This window comes from Antrostomus carolinensis, unplaced genomic scaffold (assembly GCF_000700745.2).
Source record: "Antrostomus carolinensis isolate BGI_N321 unplaced genomic scaffold, ASM70074v2 scaffold7997, whole genome shotgun sequence".
In the NCBI taxonomy this organism is placed as follows: Eukaryota; Metazoa; Chordata; class Aves; order Caprimulgiformes; family Caprimulgidae; genus Antrostomus; species Antrostomus carolinensis.
The window spans coordinates 6,275-23,057 of record NW_010329433.1 but is presented as its reverse complement, the minus strand read 5'-3'; the positions used below and the strand labels follow the sequence as shown (position 1 = coordinate 23,057).

The window sequence follows — 16,783 nt, the reverse complement described above, 5'->3', positions numbered from 1 at the left end:
CAGGGCTCCAGCTCCGCCGTCCCTGAGCAGCTGCTCCAGCAGACGCCTTTGCGGGGACTGAGAACGCCCTGTGCCTCCCCACCGCCGGCTCCTTGGCTTCGGCGCTGCCTTAGTTCGCTGTTGTGAAGGGGCCTCGGTGCGCGAAGCCGTTTCCAGAAGAGGTCGGCCCGGGCGGGAGGAGGGTCTGCGGCCGTGCCCATGTCCTGGGCTCTGGGCTCCTGTGGCTGCTGTGCCGGTGGCCTCTGCGATAGTCCACAGATGCTTTGAATGCCTTAGGAATTGGAATGAAAATTGTGCACGGCATGTTTAAGTGCAAATGTGGAATTTAGCGAGTCCTTCAGAGAAGAATGTGAATGCAAAAATGCACACTTTACATCCTGGCCTCTGATGAAACGTGATGCAGCAAGAAATTCTTGCTTAGAGGCATATTTTTCCGAGCGTAACTTGCCATGTCATTGCAGTGGCAGGTGTTTAAAATAGTTTCCTTTCAAATAAGGGTCACATATTTCTTCCTCTAGTATAGACAGTTATGTTTTGCATTTAAAAAAACAAACTTGAAGATCATAAAGCTACTTAGCTAACCTTTGTTGCCAGATAAAGTATTAATGTGTTCAGGATCTTTGTGTGAGACTCTTATTTTAATGTAACTGGTCTAGTATATATCTTGTCTTTAGCTTTATACATGATTTGTTTTGCAGGTTTAAACTAGATGACTTTGTTTTAAACCTGCAACAATGGGTAGAACTTACTTTGTTGAGGAAGCCATTGGCCAGTATCTTTCAGACCTCAGCACAAAATTCAAGCCGTATGTCACTGGCCTGTTAATAGGGCAGGTAAGTGTGAAATGTTTGAAGTCTGCCCCGTTCATTCACGTTAACAGGGGAAAACCCCCTTGGCCCCAGTCTGAGATAATAAGTCCATTAAACATCACATTGAGCTTGTGTTTTGCGGGAGGGTGGTGATGTGACCAGAAGGGACTTCTGTGAAGGGTTGGCAGTGTCAACCAACTGCTCAAGTGTTTTAATATTGTTTTGCGAAAGATGTAACACACAGAAGAGAAATGAAAATCTTAAAGATAAAACTTATCACTAAATAAGGCTTTAGGGCAAAGGCAAATTCATGAAGGAATTATTTTTGTGACGTTACTATAGAGTTTAACGATGCCTTCTGTAAAGCAGACCTTACAGTTGCTGTACTACACGGTATATTCTCAGACTTGATACCAACTTCATGGTATATTTGCTTATATTGATGTTTTTGAAAGTGTTCCACGCAAAGAGACTACGTAATTCGTGCTGTTCGGACGCCTCCAAAGGAGGAGCAGAAGGAAGACAACATAATTCCTTCAAAGCTGGCATCCATTGATGAAGAATGGATAACTACGCATGCCAGTCAGGTAGAACAGTACGAGTGACTGAAGGGGGTGGGAGGAACAGAAAGGAAATGAGACTTACAAAAACTGTCTCATTGTTTCTGTGATCTCAAATCTTTTTCTCAAAGTAGAAGAACCTTACAGTCTTGCTTGTTTCATTTCTGCTCCTAATGCCTACTTGTCCTGTTAGAAATTTGTGATCTATCAAGTTACCTGGTTGCTAGATCTCCGATTCCTATTAATACCTGTTCATTTCTACTTTTCAGGTTTCTAGAATGCTTCCTGGAGGCTTATTGGTTCTTGGTGTATTTATTATTGCAACTCCAGAACTGTTAAAAGATAGTCAAAATGCTTTGCGCAAGGTGAGTGTCCTTCCTGGTGGAAAGACAGCAATATCTTTAGGTGTGTAGCTGGACAATTTTCTGTTGTTGTCTTGAGTATGTATGGTTGGTTTGTTGCTTTATTTCTAAAAGCACAAATGTTCTGGTTTGACGTATGATTTTGCAGCTGAAACCTCAGGAGTCACTGTCCTGTGGGACTGTACCACAGCTTGTATTTGCTCACTTTCTGTTTCTTGTGATGTTTTGTTACTGCAATAGCAAATCTGACTGGATTTACTGAAAGTGGACATTCTAGCTTAAAGAAAACATCTTCAAGGTTTATATTAAGCCCAATGCTTGTGCCACAATTGTTAGTAGTGGTAGCACGTTAGCTTTTCTTACCTGAATGAGTTGTTCAGATTAGAGATGTTTACAATAGTGAAATATCTGCAGTTCTGATTCCTTTAAAAGGAGTATCTTGTATAGAATTTACTTAGGTGTGAGGGGTTATATTTTAAAAGTACTTAGAAAGTCTGGTAGACTTAAAATGCATTTTGTTACAATATTGGGGCATCTCATGCCACATTTAGTTTCTGTTCTGTAGAAGTAGGTTCATTTAATAATTTTAATAAGGTAAGCATGACAAATGATTGAAACATGAGTATGTTTTGAACCTTAAGGTCCAAGATTCAGTTTTAGCAGTGCAGTGCAACCACATCTCAGTTGTGATTGCTGAAACTAGTAGCCAACAACAAAAAGGTGAACTGTGTCCAGGTGACCAGTGTTTCCTGAATTAAAATTTGCTCTGGGTGTTCTGTTGGTTGTTTTTTGTTTTTGTTTATTTTTAATTAGTAGCTGTTTTGCACAGCTGTCCTTCCAGATCCTCAGCTGATAGGCATTGAGCTGTGATATTTTTGTAGGGAGAAAAGCACAGAGACTGAGTATGTGGCCGTATGTTACTTGGTTCAGTTTATAAGGAACCTGAATTAAGATTTCACAAGCAGCTCTAGCTTTGGAGTAGTGCCTGTGAATCTTTGTTGAATGCTCTTTTAACATGACACTTTGGTGACATGTAAGCTGTATTTCCTGTTTATACTTAATTAGGACAACACTTCGACTTAGAACTTTTAGTGCAAGACTATTTTCCCAAAATTATAGTGCATTATTTTTGTGGAAAAATTCATAATACTTTTTTCATCCTTAGCTAATCTTCTCAGTGGAAAAGTCCTTGACTAAAAGAAGGCTCTGGAAACCCACTGAGGAGGAGGTGTCAGACAGAGCAGCTCTTCAAATTTGTTCTGCTACAAAGAAGTATCCTTTATGAGCAAGGTTTATTGATTGGGACTTGTTTCTCTAGTTATTTTTGACTAAATGGTGAGTTGGGAGAGGAAAGTTGTTTGAGTTCAGATGGGCATAGATCAGTAAGTTGAAATAATCAGTTTTCTGATTAGCCATGAGTAAGACTGTTGATCCTCTTACCCTGGCAAAATTTCCATCTGAAATTTCTTACTGTTGGGTTTGTGTGTGTGGTGGCATCAAATTCTGCCTTCCCCAGTCAGTGTTGATTTGCACAGGAAACAATCTGAAATACTGTGTAACTTCTTGAGGTGGCTGTTAGCAGTGATACTCACATGGAGGTGGGGAAGTAGCGGGCACGTGGCATCTGTGCCAGTGCTGCAGAGGAATGCTGGGTCTGTTGATAATGAGGTAATAGAAGGAGAGAAGGCGAGGCTTTTCCTTGGAGAGCTGAGAGAGATGAGGACAAATCGGTGCTTTGCTTGTTCTCCCTGTGAATACCTTTTGGCTGTAATGTATTTGTAAGAGATGGGACAGCATTGCTGTGGTAGTTGAAGTTTGCAGTCAAATCTTTTTCCACTTTTCACTAATGAAAGGTGAGAACTTTGTTCAGAGCATAAATGAGCTTAACAAAGAAGTAAAGGGCAGAGTTCCTTGTGAATTGTTCTTACTTGGTTTGTTTTGCTTTTCACTGGATCTTTTTCTTTAAGTAGCAAAGAGTAGTTTGCCGAACCTATGATGTACAAGATCCAAAGGTGAGCTCATCATCCTCTGTCATACGCAGCTTTTAAAGCATGACAAATAATGTTTAAAAAAAAAATAAATCTCCATTAGTTATGCAGTGTTTCATATGGATGCTTTATTGCTTGTTTCTCCTCTCAGAGTTCAGCTAAACCAGCAGATTGGAAATACCAGAGTGCTCTGTCTGCTTCCTGGTTAGCTTTGGGCTGCACGGTAAATGTTAATATTCACATTCCACTTCTTGCTACTTCACCGAACCATGACTTGGAGAAGAATACCAAGGTAACTAACCAGCTGCACCAGTTGTCTAGTTGGTCCCTACACTATTTTTTCTGTTGAAAATTAAATGAGAGAGAGAGATTTTCATGGTGTGAGTAGAGGAGGAGGACTAATCAGCAGGGAATGTTTGTCAGTTGTTCCTCTTTTAAATTTAATTTGAAGTTACTGTGAGTCCTTCATTTTATAAAACATGAAGATAGCTTTTCTTCTGCTGTGCTTAGTGTTGGCAAGTTTCCTTTGCTCCAAATTATTTAGCAATTGTAGTGGTTATTCCAACTAAAGTATCTTCTGCTTCACCTTGTGAAAGGTTGAAACCCATTAGACCAGGGGTATGGGGTGCTTTGAATATGAATTGGCTTTCAGTAGGCTGCATCCTTCTCTACAAAAATAAAATCCCTGAGCTAGCACTTAAATACTTTGAAATACTTGTTTCGTAGTGGATATATTCTCAACATGTTGGTTTTAAGATTTAGCTTCGGAAAGACATATGGACAGATTTTTCATAAGCTTTAAAACTCTCTTGGAGTAACTGTTGGCACATGTCTTTTCTGTAATTTTCAGCATTACACTGTCCAACTCTTTAGTGAAATTCTCTTTCCTCTTACAAGTTTTTTTGTGTTTTCACTTTTTAAAAGAATGGATTAAATCGATGGTCAAAACAAATAGAAGACAGTGTTTTTCTGATCAATGGAGAAGTTAAAGATGATGGTACAGAACTGCTGGAAGGGCAGGTGAGTACAGAACAGATGTGCAGTTAGATCCTCCAGTGTGATAAAGCATTGGCTGAGATGTCTTCTGTACAATGTTCATCGATCTAATCAGCCTGTTTCAGGTAACTAACAAGCAGGACTGCTGTGTTCCCATCTGCAGTGCTGCACATTGCCTCTTCCTCTGGCAATGCAAACACAATTACATGCTACGCCTGACTAAACACTGTCCTACATGCTCTCTCCTCATTAAAGAACAGGGTGTGAATGTAGGCAATGAGATTTCTAAGACCTACCTATATGTTTAACAAAGAGTAGAAACATTGTTTGGCTGATGAATTAATCTCTCCTTTTAGTTTTATAATTATATTCTCATGGCTATTTTCTAGGTGCTGTTTTTCTCTCTTAAAAGCTAAAAAATAGGGCACATTTTATACTGTACTGAGGAGATTTTGATTTGGGGAGATTTTTTCTTCCTGTTTCATGACACAGAATATTTTTTCCCCTTCAGAAAAAGTTAAGAGGAAATATTCAATCCAGTGCTCAGTTTTCTGATGTCAAAGTTCTGACACAGCTGGTAAGTGTTTAGTGGTTTGTAAAGTGGGAGCTGTTACCTTATAAAATAGAATAAAAATAAAAGAACATTCTAAAGTATTGTCTGGAAATCCAATTTACTTTGTCCTAAGACTGTTCCCCTGTGGATATTGACTGTGAAACTGTGGACAGATCTGCATATTTCATGTCTTTAGAAATTCTCGTGCTGTGATAACCACGTTGTCCAAGAATTGCACAGTACAACTGCAAGGAAAATTTGAAACGCTGGTTATAGAAATGAAATCCTGCAAATGGATTCATTTGATGGTAGGATACCTGTACATACCTGTGTACGTTGATTTCAAGGTGACTTTGCATGTTCTGAAGTTCAGAGTCACCCCCGTGCTTCAGTTGCTGTGGCTGGCTATGGACGTGTACTCAAACGCTTTCGTCAGAAGCTCAGTCACTAGTTTGGGATTAAAGTACAGATCCCGTAAGATGAATCATAATCTGAAGCTGTCAGGTCTGTGTCAGGAGTTTCTTCTCTCCCAGAGGTTCTGCTGACTTGAACCCTGAATTAGCTGCCCCAGTCTAGGTCCTGTTGTTCTGTAGGCTTCTCGCACAGCACAGGCCATCCTGTTTTGCCAGGTGTTTCCTGGTTTCTCTGATTTTATGTGTAGCAAAACTTTTAGAGATGTTTAAAATGCCATTTTAAAGACTTGATGAGTATCTCAGCTTCTGTTGTTACCTTTTTCCAGAGGTTAACTGCGTCAGGGAAAGGAAAGCTTTTTATTTTGTCAGAAGGAGTTCACGCAGTTCTTGTGGAAGTTGTGCATTCCCCTGTTTCCAGGTGTTGTCTTCGAGTGCTTCATACAGCACACTCATTGTTTTGGTACTTAGGGGGAATGTTTCTAGGCAACAAATATCAGTACAGTTCTAAATGTGACATTTATAATTTACTGGCTGATGGGGTGACTCTGGATACTGTAGGTTATGCTGACTATGTAGTAAATATGCAAACTTAATTGTTTAAAAAAAATAAAAAGATTTCTAGATTGCAGGCTAGTATTAGCCACAAGCCACTTGCCTGGAAAGTTTTCAAAGTCTTGCAGACATTAATATTTAAATGGCAAAGGAGAGAGATTTTCACTCTTAACTAACAAAACAAACAAACAAATACAGGTCTGAATTGTGAGGTAAAATCAGGTTATATGTATCTTCAGGTATGCTATTAATTTTCTTGGTTCTGCTTTTTGTTACTCATGCTGCAAGTGCCTTGGTAACAAGATAAAACTGAAAGGTGTTTCTTTTTCAGTCCCGGGGTTCAAGTCCTAGATCAACAGCTACAGTCCAGGTCTGCAGTGGTTCCATAAACCTCAAAGGTGCTGTGAAATGCAGAGCTTACGTGCATAACAACAAGCCAAAAGTTAAAGAAGCTGTTCAGGTAGTGATGGAAAGGTTGTTAGTTCATCAGAAACGTCTTTCTGAAATAGGTGAAATTTGTCATACTGGTTTTTCTTTGCCAAAATGCCGTGGTCTAAACTGGGGTCGAAATGTTCATCCCCTTGAACGCAGGGTTTGTTTTAGAAACCATCTGTGTGCATATGTGATGGTTCAATTCCTTTTTCATTTCTGGCAGGCTGTTCTCTGGTGAATCTTTCTGTTCTCTGGTGAATCTTTGCCCAAATTATCAAAATGATAATTATGATCAAAAATATTATCATCAAAATGATAATTTGGGCAAAGATTTGGGCTTTGAAGAATTTTCTTAAGAAAAGGGTATATATACAGACTATATTTTTGTATGTGTAGAGGGAAAATACAGATTTACTTGTTCAGTGATTATGGGTTTTTTTCCACTTTTTGAGTCAGTGCCTTGTGATTATTTTTGTTTTTAATGGTAATGTGTAAAGTTGTCAGTTCTTACTCTAACAATACTAACGTTTTCCTCAGCTTTTAATTTTTGTTTTGTAGGGATTTTTTTTAATTTTAATTCTTTTGATGTTGGCTTCTCTTTATTAGACTTTTTAAAGTTCTCTGGGAAAAACTGTTCTTTCAACAGGGGTTAAACTGATGACAGACTTCTTAGTTGTTTCTTACTAAGTCAAAAGCTTTGCAAAGGGCTTTTATGTTACTGATGTTTTTGCTTTGTCCTTGCAGGCTTTGAAAAGAGACATAATAAACACATTGAGTGATCGGTGTGAAATACTGTTTGAAGATCTGATTATAAATGAAGGACCTCACAAAAAAAGTAGGAATTATAAAACAATAACCTTGCATTTGCAGTGAATTTTGGTTGCTGTAGTAAATTCTGCTGGTGAACTGAAGTTCCAGTATGGTTAGAGCAGAATAAAAAGCAAATAGCACAATTTCTGTTTGGCAGCCTTGACTTTTTCTTAAAGCTGGAGAATTCTTGTCAAGTTCAGATATGTTCTTTGACATTACAGCTTTCTCACCAAGTTTGTATTCAGTTCTCACGACCACAAAATGCAATTCCAGCTTCTTTCTTACTGATCAGAAATGTAGTAATTTTAAAAATTCTGTAGTTGAAATTCCTGCCACAGAATTTCTAACTGTAACTTGCACATTTTAAATTCTTTCTTTTTTTAATCACTGTATGATATCCCTGTTAATATTGAAGTATGCTAAAACTTGTTAGGATTGAAAGAACCACCTGGATTTGGCCTTCCATGTTTTTATATCACTGTGTTACGAATGATAGTGGACCTGAGCTCTGAAATTCAATAGTTCATCTCCATTAAATGAAATCTGGCATTTTATGTGGTGATCATGATGTGAAGAAGTATCCTGATTGATTATTTTTTTTTAAACTAACTGCACAAAGATATCATTTGTGTTGTCTCTGCCCTCTGTACTTATTTCTCTTCCTCAAATACTTATTTTACAGGCTTTGTGTCTTTTAAAGAAGCAGATCTTATTTCAGCACCCTGAAGAACTGGTGGATTGCATGAGCTTGAATTTAAGAGCCCCATGCAGTGACCAGAACACAATGGGCATTGATCTAATGAAAATAAAACTGTGATGATTATATTAAAAACTAAAGGGGTTATATGCTGAGACCAGATCTCCCAGCTCATGCTGGGAGATTCTTTAAACTTCCTTGAGTCAGTGCAGTGGTATCAAGTTATATCTTCTTCGTGTTGTGTTGAGTTTTGGGGTTTTTTTAAACCAAATATTATTAGTTAAATGAAATATTCATTTCAAGATCTTACATAAAGGAAAACCTTTTAAAAGATACTATTTTTGGTAGCGATTCTATTAAAAAAAATAAAAAAGAGCTGGAAACAGGTGGATTGTGTAAGGAAAAACATTTAATGCTCAGAGTTACCATTTCCTTGAGGGTAATGTGGTCTGTTTTGGTGCTAGCCAGCTTTATCCAGCCTGCACAAAGCTTTTTTGCAGTTTTCAGTTTCCTCTTTAGGTGGCACCCGTGCTTTGTGGCTTTAAGTGTGGCATAAAGCTGCCAAGTGTTTGCAGTCTGTTGTGGTGTTGAACTTACACGCTGCTCTGTGTAGGCTCTTATCTGCAGTCTTTCCCAGAGTTCTTTTGCTAGTCATTCTAAACATGAAAAAAGGTCTGTTTAATATTTTATGGTCTGTTTTGGAGGTGTCTTGGGTATTTCTGGAGAGACTGTTGTAAGAACATAAATCAGTAGAACATAAATCAATATAATAGCAGCCCAAACTTTCACGAAACAGTAACAACTAAACAAGCTGTGCCTGAAAACAGGGTTTTTACATGGAAACCTTGAGCAGTTCTTTTGCAGTAGCTTTATCTTGTAGTCAGAGATTAACAAGGAACCTTATCATAACTGACAAGGCTTTCATTTGGATGGTATTTTTCCCTCTTCTTTTAGATTTTCAGAGGGAATATCATGTCTTGCCTCAAAGACTGTTTATCCCTGTTGCTGGATCCAATGTGATGCTCAGTGATTATAAGTTTGGCGATGAGGCCGCTGGAGAAATTCAGGAACGTTTTGTTGAGATGTTGGATCAATCTGTGCGAGCTGAAGATATCCATGTAGCAGAGGAACCAAACACAGGTAAATATGGTATCTGGGCACCAGGGCAGGCTGCAGCATGGCTCACCAAAATGCTGGCTAATGGCATGGGCCAGGTTCATCCATAAATACACAGTTAAACAAGGTTTGCATACGTGACTCTGCACGTGAATCAGCGGTGATCCTATTATACTGGCAAATGAGCTGAAGAAAAACCTGCAAAGCTTTATAGTCTGGTTACATTTTTAGTAGTTCAGCTTTTTTCGAGCTGAGTAGTTCTCATACTACTTAGAGTAAATTAGAATAAGAAGTTGAGTGCTGTAGTAAAATCTACTGTTTTTTCACTAAATAACTAGAAAATACTTTTAAAATGCTATTAGCAAAAAATATATATGTAGTCTAATGTGTCTTTCAGGAAGTTCTCATGCTAAAACCTGACTTTTTCAAAAATAAAAAATACCTCTCTTTATTCTCATTAGTATAATTTATGTATCAAATGCAGTGCCCAAAACTGAAGTTTTGTGATTTACCTGAAATGGAAAGGAAATTGAGAGAGCTTTCCATTTTCTACTGAATGCCTTATAAGTTTATCATCTGATTATGAAACCATTATATTCCTTTTAATACAGATATTTGGCTCTAATCTAGTCCTCGGCTTCCTTTTTCTGAACATTTCTGGTTTTATTGTTTCCTGTTTTGGTTTGTTTTTTCCTATGCAACTTTAATTTCAATGTAGGAGTCAAATCATCTAATAATGAATGAAACACATCTAATAATACTTCCTGTGATCTTCTGGAAGATGTTTATTTTCTCCCCTTTTTTTCCCTATCAATGTGAATATGAGCTGCAGGCTACAGTTTTATATTTTAAATTTTATAAAAATAACACTAATTCTCAGGTAAGGACTGTGAATACTTTTTGATTTTGGTATTTAGGGACAAAAAATGTGAAATGTAGCCATGCTGTGGAGGGTGAACTGCAATTACTGATATTCTTCTTGAACTACTTGTTTACTTGGGGAGTTTTTTTAGTTTCTTAATTTCAGAGCTAACCATAAATTCTCTGTCTAAATTAATCAGTTTCCCCCCGGGCTTTAACTGAACCTGTTAGCTGTGAATCTGACTCATTATCTTGAGAAGTGAAAGATGTACACAGCTCCAGAACCTCGAGAAAAACAGGAAAGCCCATAAAAATCTCTCTTGCATTATAAGAGTAACTTTAATCATCTTAAAGCTAATTATTACCGAGCTTTAATGAAATTAATATTGTTGTAGCAAGGGAGAGAGGAGGTGATTCAGTTTAGCTTGGTTGCTTATGTAAGGATGTATGAACCGGAGGTGGGAAGAAAGCACGATGAGACTAACAGCAAATGCATCACAAAGAATTGAAGCCAATAATACGTGTGAAATGACCTTCTGGGAGCCCACAAAATGAGTTTGTGTGTTCTTGTAACTTGCTGATTGTAGAGTTAGGTGTGTGGGATTTATTTTTCTTTAAAAAAAAAAAATAAAATTATTTTTAAATAAATTAAAGTAGGTGCATAGCAGAGGAGAGGGAAGAATGTACAAAGGATTTCAGAACAAACTGAGAGACTGGCCTTGTCTTAGTGAACATTATAAAATTTGTCTGTAGAGTGACTTCTGTTAATAGCAGTGATCATAATAGTGCTATCAGCACAACGCTTTTCGATTCCAGTAATTCCAACATTATTAACTTGTGGTTTGTTAAAATCCCACGCTATTTACGCGCTTTTATTAAGGTCAGGAAGGCTGTTTTAGAAATGAGACCTCTTAACCGTGTAAGAAAAGCACTCTGTGTTGTGAGAAAAAGCATTCATTTTGCAATTTGGATTTTATTGGGACTTTGGTATGAAGTGTCTTGAGTATTGCTGTAAACATGTTTTTGTGAGATATGAGAGTTTGAGGTTTCCCTGTGTAAAGGCTTTTTTAACGCATCGTTCCAATTTGGGCAGCATTTGTTATTTCTCAAAGCTTGGTGCTATCTTTATTACTAATAGTCAATATTCAGTACTGGTATCAAAATTGGTTTGTAGTGAATTTTGACATCAACTTTTCTGTTTGTAACAAAATTCCTGTGGTTTTAGGCAGCAACCTTGAATTAACTAGAAATGCTCTCCATAGTGAAGTTCTGGGAAAAGTTTGCTGATAAAAATCATTGTTTAAAATTCAAGCACATGAGCAGGCTTTTAAAATAGTTTCTTTTTTGTTTTTTTGGTTGCTCTTTACACTTGAGAAGAGGAGGCTCTAATAACTATAGCCAAAAGATCTATTTTTAAGCAGCTTTTAGTCAAAACATAAGAAATAAAGGCATTTTGAGAGTCAGTTTTATGTGCTTACTTGTTACAGCCTCTGCTGCTGTCTCCTGCAGTTTTATTCTCTTGATTCCTTGTCCAGCTCTCCAGTGAGGTCACTACTGGGTCATGCTTTAAAATTGTTACATGGCAAATAGAAAGTAAAAACTGACCTTTTGATAATTGAAAGCTATAAATAGCGCTAACACTGTAGTTTCAAGGTATTTAGAGCTTTAATACAAGCAGTTGAAAGCTCTGCTTTTATGATTGGCTTTACTAAATCCCCACTCCCCCTTGGTGCAGGGGGTGAGGGTAGCGTGTTAAATACCCTGAGTGGATAAGCATAAATAAGACTTCAGTAGTGGTAATCACTTCCCTATCTTCGTTAGCAAATTGAAGAATTAATGAAGAATTAAGGATTCATATAGTTGGTACTGGAAAGCGTCTGCTTTTGGAAACTCTTTGTGTGATCAGCTGCTTCAGATGCAAGTCTGCCATGACTTGATGGCATAAATGCCTTTGGTAACTCAGTAGCTCAAGGGTGTTTCTTTCTTTTTTTTCTTTCTTTTCTATTTTTTTAATTCTTCCCCCTCTGAGCAAGCGAGCGCTGCTGCCTTGATGTGCAGCTTCAAAAGCTGCCTTCAGAAAAATGCAGCAGTTCATATGAAGGTGCAAAGTGACATAAAGTTAGAGGGCACAAACTAGCCTACTTGCTCATCAAAACTAAAGCAGAAAGAAACCTTCTGGATCTACACTTCAAAGGTGACCCAAGAAATGTGGTCGGCTTCTCCACAAGGGATATGTTATCTTAGGGAGCTGAAAACTCTGAAGTAGTTTGGAGAGAATGTGGTGCTCTGAATGTGCTACGTAAACTACTTGCTGCCAAAGCTGTCTGGCAACAACTAGTAATTCACTTACTCTAGTTGAAGATTTCTGCTCATATTTTAGGCAGGTGAGAGTGTTTTCCTTTGCACAGATAAAATAATGATGAAACTACAACCTCATTGTGGGCTTCAGAGATATTTGAGAATTGCTCTTCCAAAGAGCACCGTTTGTATTGAAATATTGTGTCCTTATTTTTACTTTACATGTATGTGCAGCTTGCAGAGAGATCTCAAAGCAATGTTTATACTTAAAGTATGCCTGTGTGTGTATGTGTATATGTTTTGCTATCTTGTTAAGTTTCATATTGGACAGTTATTAATTGCTCTGTGCTAGTACATCCTTTACACAGTCAGTGGGCTCAGGGGTAAAAATGGCTAAAGGCAGATCCTAAATGTCTAGCTGGAGTGCTTTTGTGTGACAGCAGGTCTTGTGCAAGTTTGACTTCAGAAGATTTCGAAGGCAGTCATGCACATGACTCATCTGAGATGGCAGAAACAACCTTTCTGATCACACATCTAGATTATACATTTCCCCCATAGATAATGATATGATAGAGAAAGTACTTTTCCATTAATCATTTTGATATGAATCATACAAGGGATGTGCCTTATTACCCAACCGTATAATTTGTAATTTATAGGTATTGACAATCTGGAAATGGGAGATCTGTTTTTATTTCGATCAGTTTTGCATGGAGTGGTAAAGCTTGCTATCTCACACTGCTGTGGGTCTTTCTCCTTTATCTTCTGAATAAAAACAATCTGTTAGTTGTCTTTTCTTATCTCAGCATGCTGATTCTGTTCTTTCCAAAGACATCAGGGTCTCGCTTCAATAGCACAAACACTTTCTCTTATTGTTTACTTGTCCAGAAGTTGTCTGCAGTCGCAGCTGCTGAATTGTAATCAGAACTTTTGATTGGTGATGCCTTAGCAAACCATTCTGGGAACAGGGACCTTTGGCCCACCACCAAGTAACCTCATCACTGACCTGGGGAACAAGCTCAGCTCAGAACGAGTTCAGCTTGTGGACTCCAGATTAATCCCCTTTTTTCTTTTCCTCCCCTCTCTAACAAGCTGGATATAGCCAAGCAATTAGGGAAGTCTTTGGAAAGGAAATACAAGAAAGCTGGGGAAGGACTGTTCATAAGGGCAGTTAGTGACAAAACAAGGGGAAATGGGTTTAAGCTGAAAGAGGGGAGGTTTAGATTAGATATTAGGAAGAAGTTCTTCACTGTGAGGGTGGTCAGACACTGGAACAGGTTGCCCAGGGAAGCTGTGGCTGCTCCTCCCTGGAAGTGTTGAAGGCCAGGTTGGATGAGGCTTTGAGCAACCTGGTCTAGTGGAAGGTGTCCCTGCTGCTGGCAGGGGGGTTGGGACTGGATGAGCTTTAAGGTCCCTTCCAACCCAAACCAGTCTGTGATTCATTCTGTGATTCTATGAAATAGATACGGGTTTGAATCCCATCACTCTGGAAATAATCACGCTCTCTCACGTACTGGGTGAGAGTCTAAGGATATTAGTAATTGTTCCAAAGGGGAACGTGTCCTCTATGCCTGCTCTGAAAGTGTATTTTTAAAAGATCTTCTAAAAAAGAAATTTCTGTGTTTTGAAAAAAGCATTTATAGCTGTTGGGTGGGGAAATAATGCTGGGCTTGCTCTTGTGGTGGCAGTGGGTTTTGCATGTAGCCTGAACTCTGGACAAATGTCTCTGAAGGGAAAACTTGGATCTTGTAAATTAGTTAGTGGTTCATTGTAGTGGTTCCTTCTCAGAGTAGTCAGGTTGTCCCCAGGTTATGTATATATAGGGGGTTGGATATGGAACCACCCTGGAAGCAGGGTGTGGAAAATGAGGTCTGGAAGTGAAACTCCTTTCCAAATGTATTTTTCCTCTTTATTTTTACTCTTCCAGCCATACAGAATAATTTAGTGCTATGTTATTGCTACTGTACTATTTCTGTGGTGCTAAACACTTTTTTTTCTGCCATAACTGTTCTTTATGAAGTTGATGGGAAGTTCTTGGCCTTTTGCTTTAATTCAACTGTAAACCACAACTGTTAGCTTTTCACCTGGTATTTATTTCTTCACTTGATTTCCATGCAGTTGATATTTGTCCCATTACTGACAACACGGATGACACACAACAGAAACAACTGACAAAAGCAACATTGCTGTTGAAACTTCAACAAAACATGGGTATGTTTCTCTTCCCTGACCTTGCTATGGCAATCCAGATGCTATCATGGGCCCTTTCAGTACTGCCAGGTTCCACAGCATTGTTAGTAAACTGATGAGATCAATTTAAAAAGTCTTAATCTCTGCTGCTAACTCTTAATACGACAGCTTTTCTAAAGTGACTCCCCATTTCAGTGCTGTAGGTGCAGGGTGTTTCTGGGGAAGAGAGAATCACAGCCTGCTGTTGGATCAAAGCCAGCGTTTGCATTTGTTCAGCCTGCAAGTCGATCCAAAAGGCTCGTGTAGCTTTATTTCTTTTTTGGAGAGCTGCCACTTCTATAATTCCATACTTTAAAAAAGAATAACCCAGCTGAATGACTTTGTCAAGGATGCACCCATAAATCGCCCAGTGACTCACTAACCTGCTTCCAAAGCTGACACATACCTATGGGCTTGGGTGTTCATTGTCAGCCTCAGTAATGCGGGGAAAACCAGCCACAGAACTCTTCTTACAAATACAGCTTCTCCATGATGCTCCTTTGTCCTGTTCTCGTGTATCTGTCTGCACTCAGCATGGTTCTCCGCTGTGAGCTTTGACTGTCTTCTCATATTAAAATACAGTTACACTTTAGGCAACTAATTCATAGAAACAAAACGTGGTAACTGGAAGATTGAGGAGTAATACCAGTAAATACGTGTTTGCTTTGGCTGTAAAAATGTTTTCCCTTGAATCATCAGTCGGGTGTTTTTGTTTTTGTGCGTCTTCTCAGCTGCATCAGTAACAAGCCTGTTAATCAATAGCAGCGTGACCACTGTGCTACAAAGAGACTGACACAGTAGATGTGACAAGAAAAAAACTTAATAGCTTTTGTGTCTTAAAGCTTAAAATTTTAGTTATTTTTCCTAGTGTGATGCCTAGAATGAAGCAGTAGTGCAGAGATGTGGCTAAGGTACTACAGAAGCATGCAGTCATTTCTGGAAGGATCCTGCTCTGATTAGAAATGTTATGTGAAGCTTGTATAATTTAGTTATCTGATATTGCAGCTTTAGATTTAGGCTTAGCAGTGGTAGAGAGTTTTTGGGATGGCTTTTACTATTCCCCCTCCTGCTTTTCATTCAGCGTGACCCTGCCCTCCACGCCCCAGCTGCTGGTGACTCTGCTGCCCTCGCCACTCACTGAATGCATTTCCTTTATTATTTTAGGTGTGGTAATAGCAGCTGCTGTTGCAGTCTTTGCATCGATCTTCTCTTTCAATTACTTCAGTGATTAAACTCAAGCAACCGGAGCTTCATGGAAGTATTGACCAGTAACAAGATGGAAACATCTGGGTTTAATATATTAGTAATTAAGAATTGTTGCCTAAATACCCCCAGTTAGATGTGCAATATCTATTGTAATGATAGGTTCAGTTACCTTGTTCCAGCATGTGCTTACTATATCTAGTAGAATAATGAGGTTTCAATATCAAGTAGAATCAAGAGTACAGGAAACTAACCCTGTCACTCTGTGTGAATGAATGATAGTATTGTTATCTAGAAAGATCCCTTAAACAAATGTCGAACCTTCATTTTCTTCCTACTTGCTGTTTTAATGCAGAATGCTACTACTGGTGTTCTTCAGGCTATTGGTAAGACTAGTGTAGTTACCTGGTATGACAATTCTTGCTTTAAGGGTTCCTTTGCTAAGATAAACCTCATCTCATTAAAAATAATTGAAGAAAAATAAGATTAAGGAAGCAAACATTTCACCATATGCATTGTTTTAGGTGATATTGGTTAGGTAGGATAATAGGTATACAAATAGCTCCTACTAGTTTCAAGACTAGACCAGTTCTGCGTGTGAATACGTTAGTTCAAGACCCAGAGAACTCAGAAATCAATGAAATGCATAGAAATTTGGAGATTTGTATATACCACCTTTCACTCAGTGACTCTTGATGGTGATTTCTCTGTCCAGCTCTGATTCAATCATCATTCTCTTGGACTATTAACTATTTCAGCAGCAGCTACAGCTGGGCAGCCTCTGTGGATTATCTTGTAGATACTTGCAAGTTGCCAAAATGGTTTGCTAATCAGGATTTTTAGCCTATGAACAGATAGTTCTGCATTATGAGATAGTCTCCTGGCTGTGTTAGGTGACAACATT

The 16,783-nt window shown here is 38.4% G+C and overlaps 1 protein-coding gene across 4 annotated transcripts; it reads left to right on the top strand.

Annotated features, from left to right (window-relative positions):
• The first annotated feature begins 698 nt into the window (after window positions 1-698).
• On the top strand, window positions 699-16,011 carry ODR4 (odr-4 GPCR localization factor homolog). 4 transcript variants are annotated; one of them, XM_010172557.1, is made up of 13 exons: window positions 699-833; window positions 1,265-1,396; window positions 1,639-1,734; window positions 2,897-3,003; window positions 3,707-3,743; window positions 3,871-4,011; window positions 4,644-4,739; window positions 5,227-5,292; window positions 6,565-6,693; window positions 7,410-7,500; window positions 9,127-9,312; window positions 14,566-14,658; window positions 15,841-16,011. In XM_010172557.1, the coding sequence occupies exons 1-13, from the start codon at window positions 735-737 to the stop codon at window positions 15,906-15,908; spliced, it is 1,341 nt and encodes a 446-aa protein (XP_010170859.1). In that variant the 5' UTR covers window positions 699-734; the 3' UTR covers window positions 15,909-16,011. The 4 variants fall into 4 exon arrangements, with proteins under 4 accessions (XP_010170859.1, XP_010170858.1, XP_010170862.1 ...); XM_010172556.1 differs by having other exon boundaries at window positions 735-833; window positions 9,127-9,349; window positions 14,585-14,658; window positions 15,841-15,908; XM_010172560.1 differs by lacking the exon at window positions 1,639-1,734 and having other exon boundaries at window positions 735-833; window positions 9,127-9,349; window positions 14,585-14,658; window positions 15,841-15,908.
• Window positions 16,012-16,783: the final 772 nt, after the last annotated feature.

What these genes read in the sequence shown, in the direction of transcription:
- ODR4 (XM_010172556.1), top strand. Translation starts at nt 735, where the DNA reads ATGGGTAGAACTTACTTTGTTGAGGAAGCCATTGGCCAGTATCTTTCA. An exon ending in ATGATGTACAAGATCCAAAG is followed by an intron (nt 3,744 to 3,870) that starts GTGAGCTCATCA and finishes TTCTCCTCTCAG; the next exon opens with AGTTCAGCTAAACCAGCAGA. An exon ending in TCAAAGTTCTGACACAGCTG is followed by an intron (nt 5,293 to 6,564) that starts GTAAGTGTTTAG and finishes TTTCTTTTTCAG; the next exon opens with TCCCGGGGTTCAAGTCCTAG.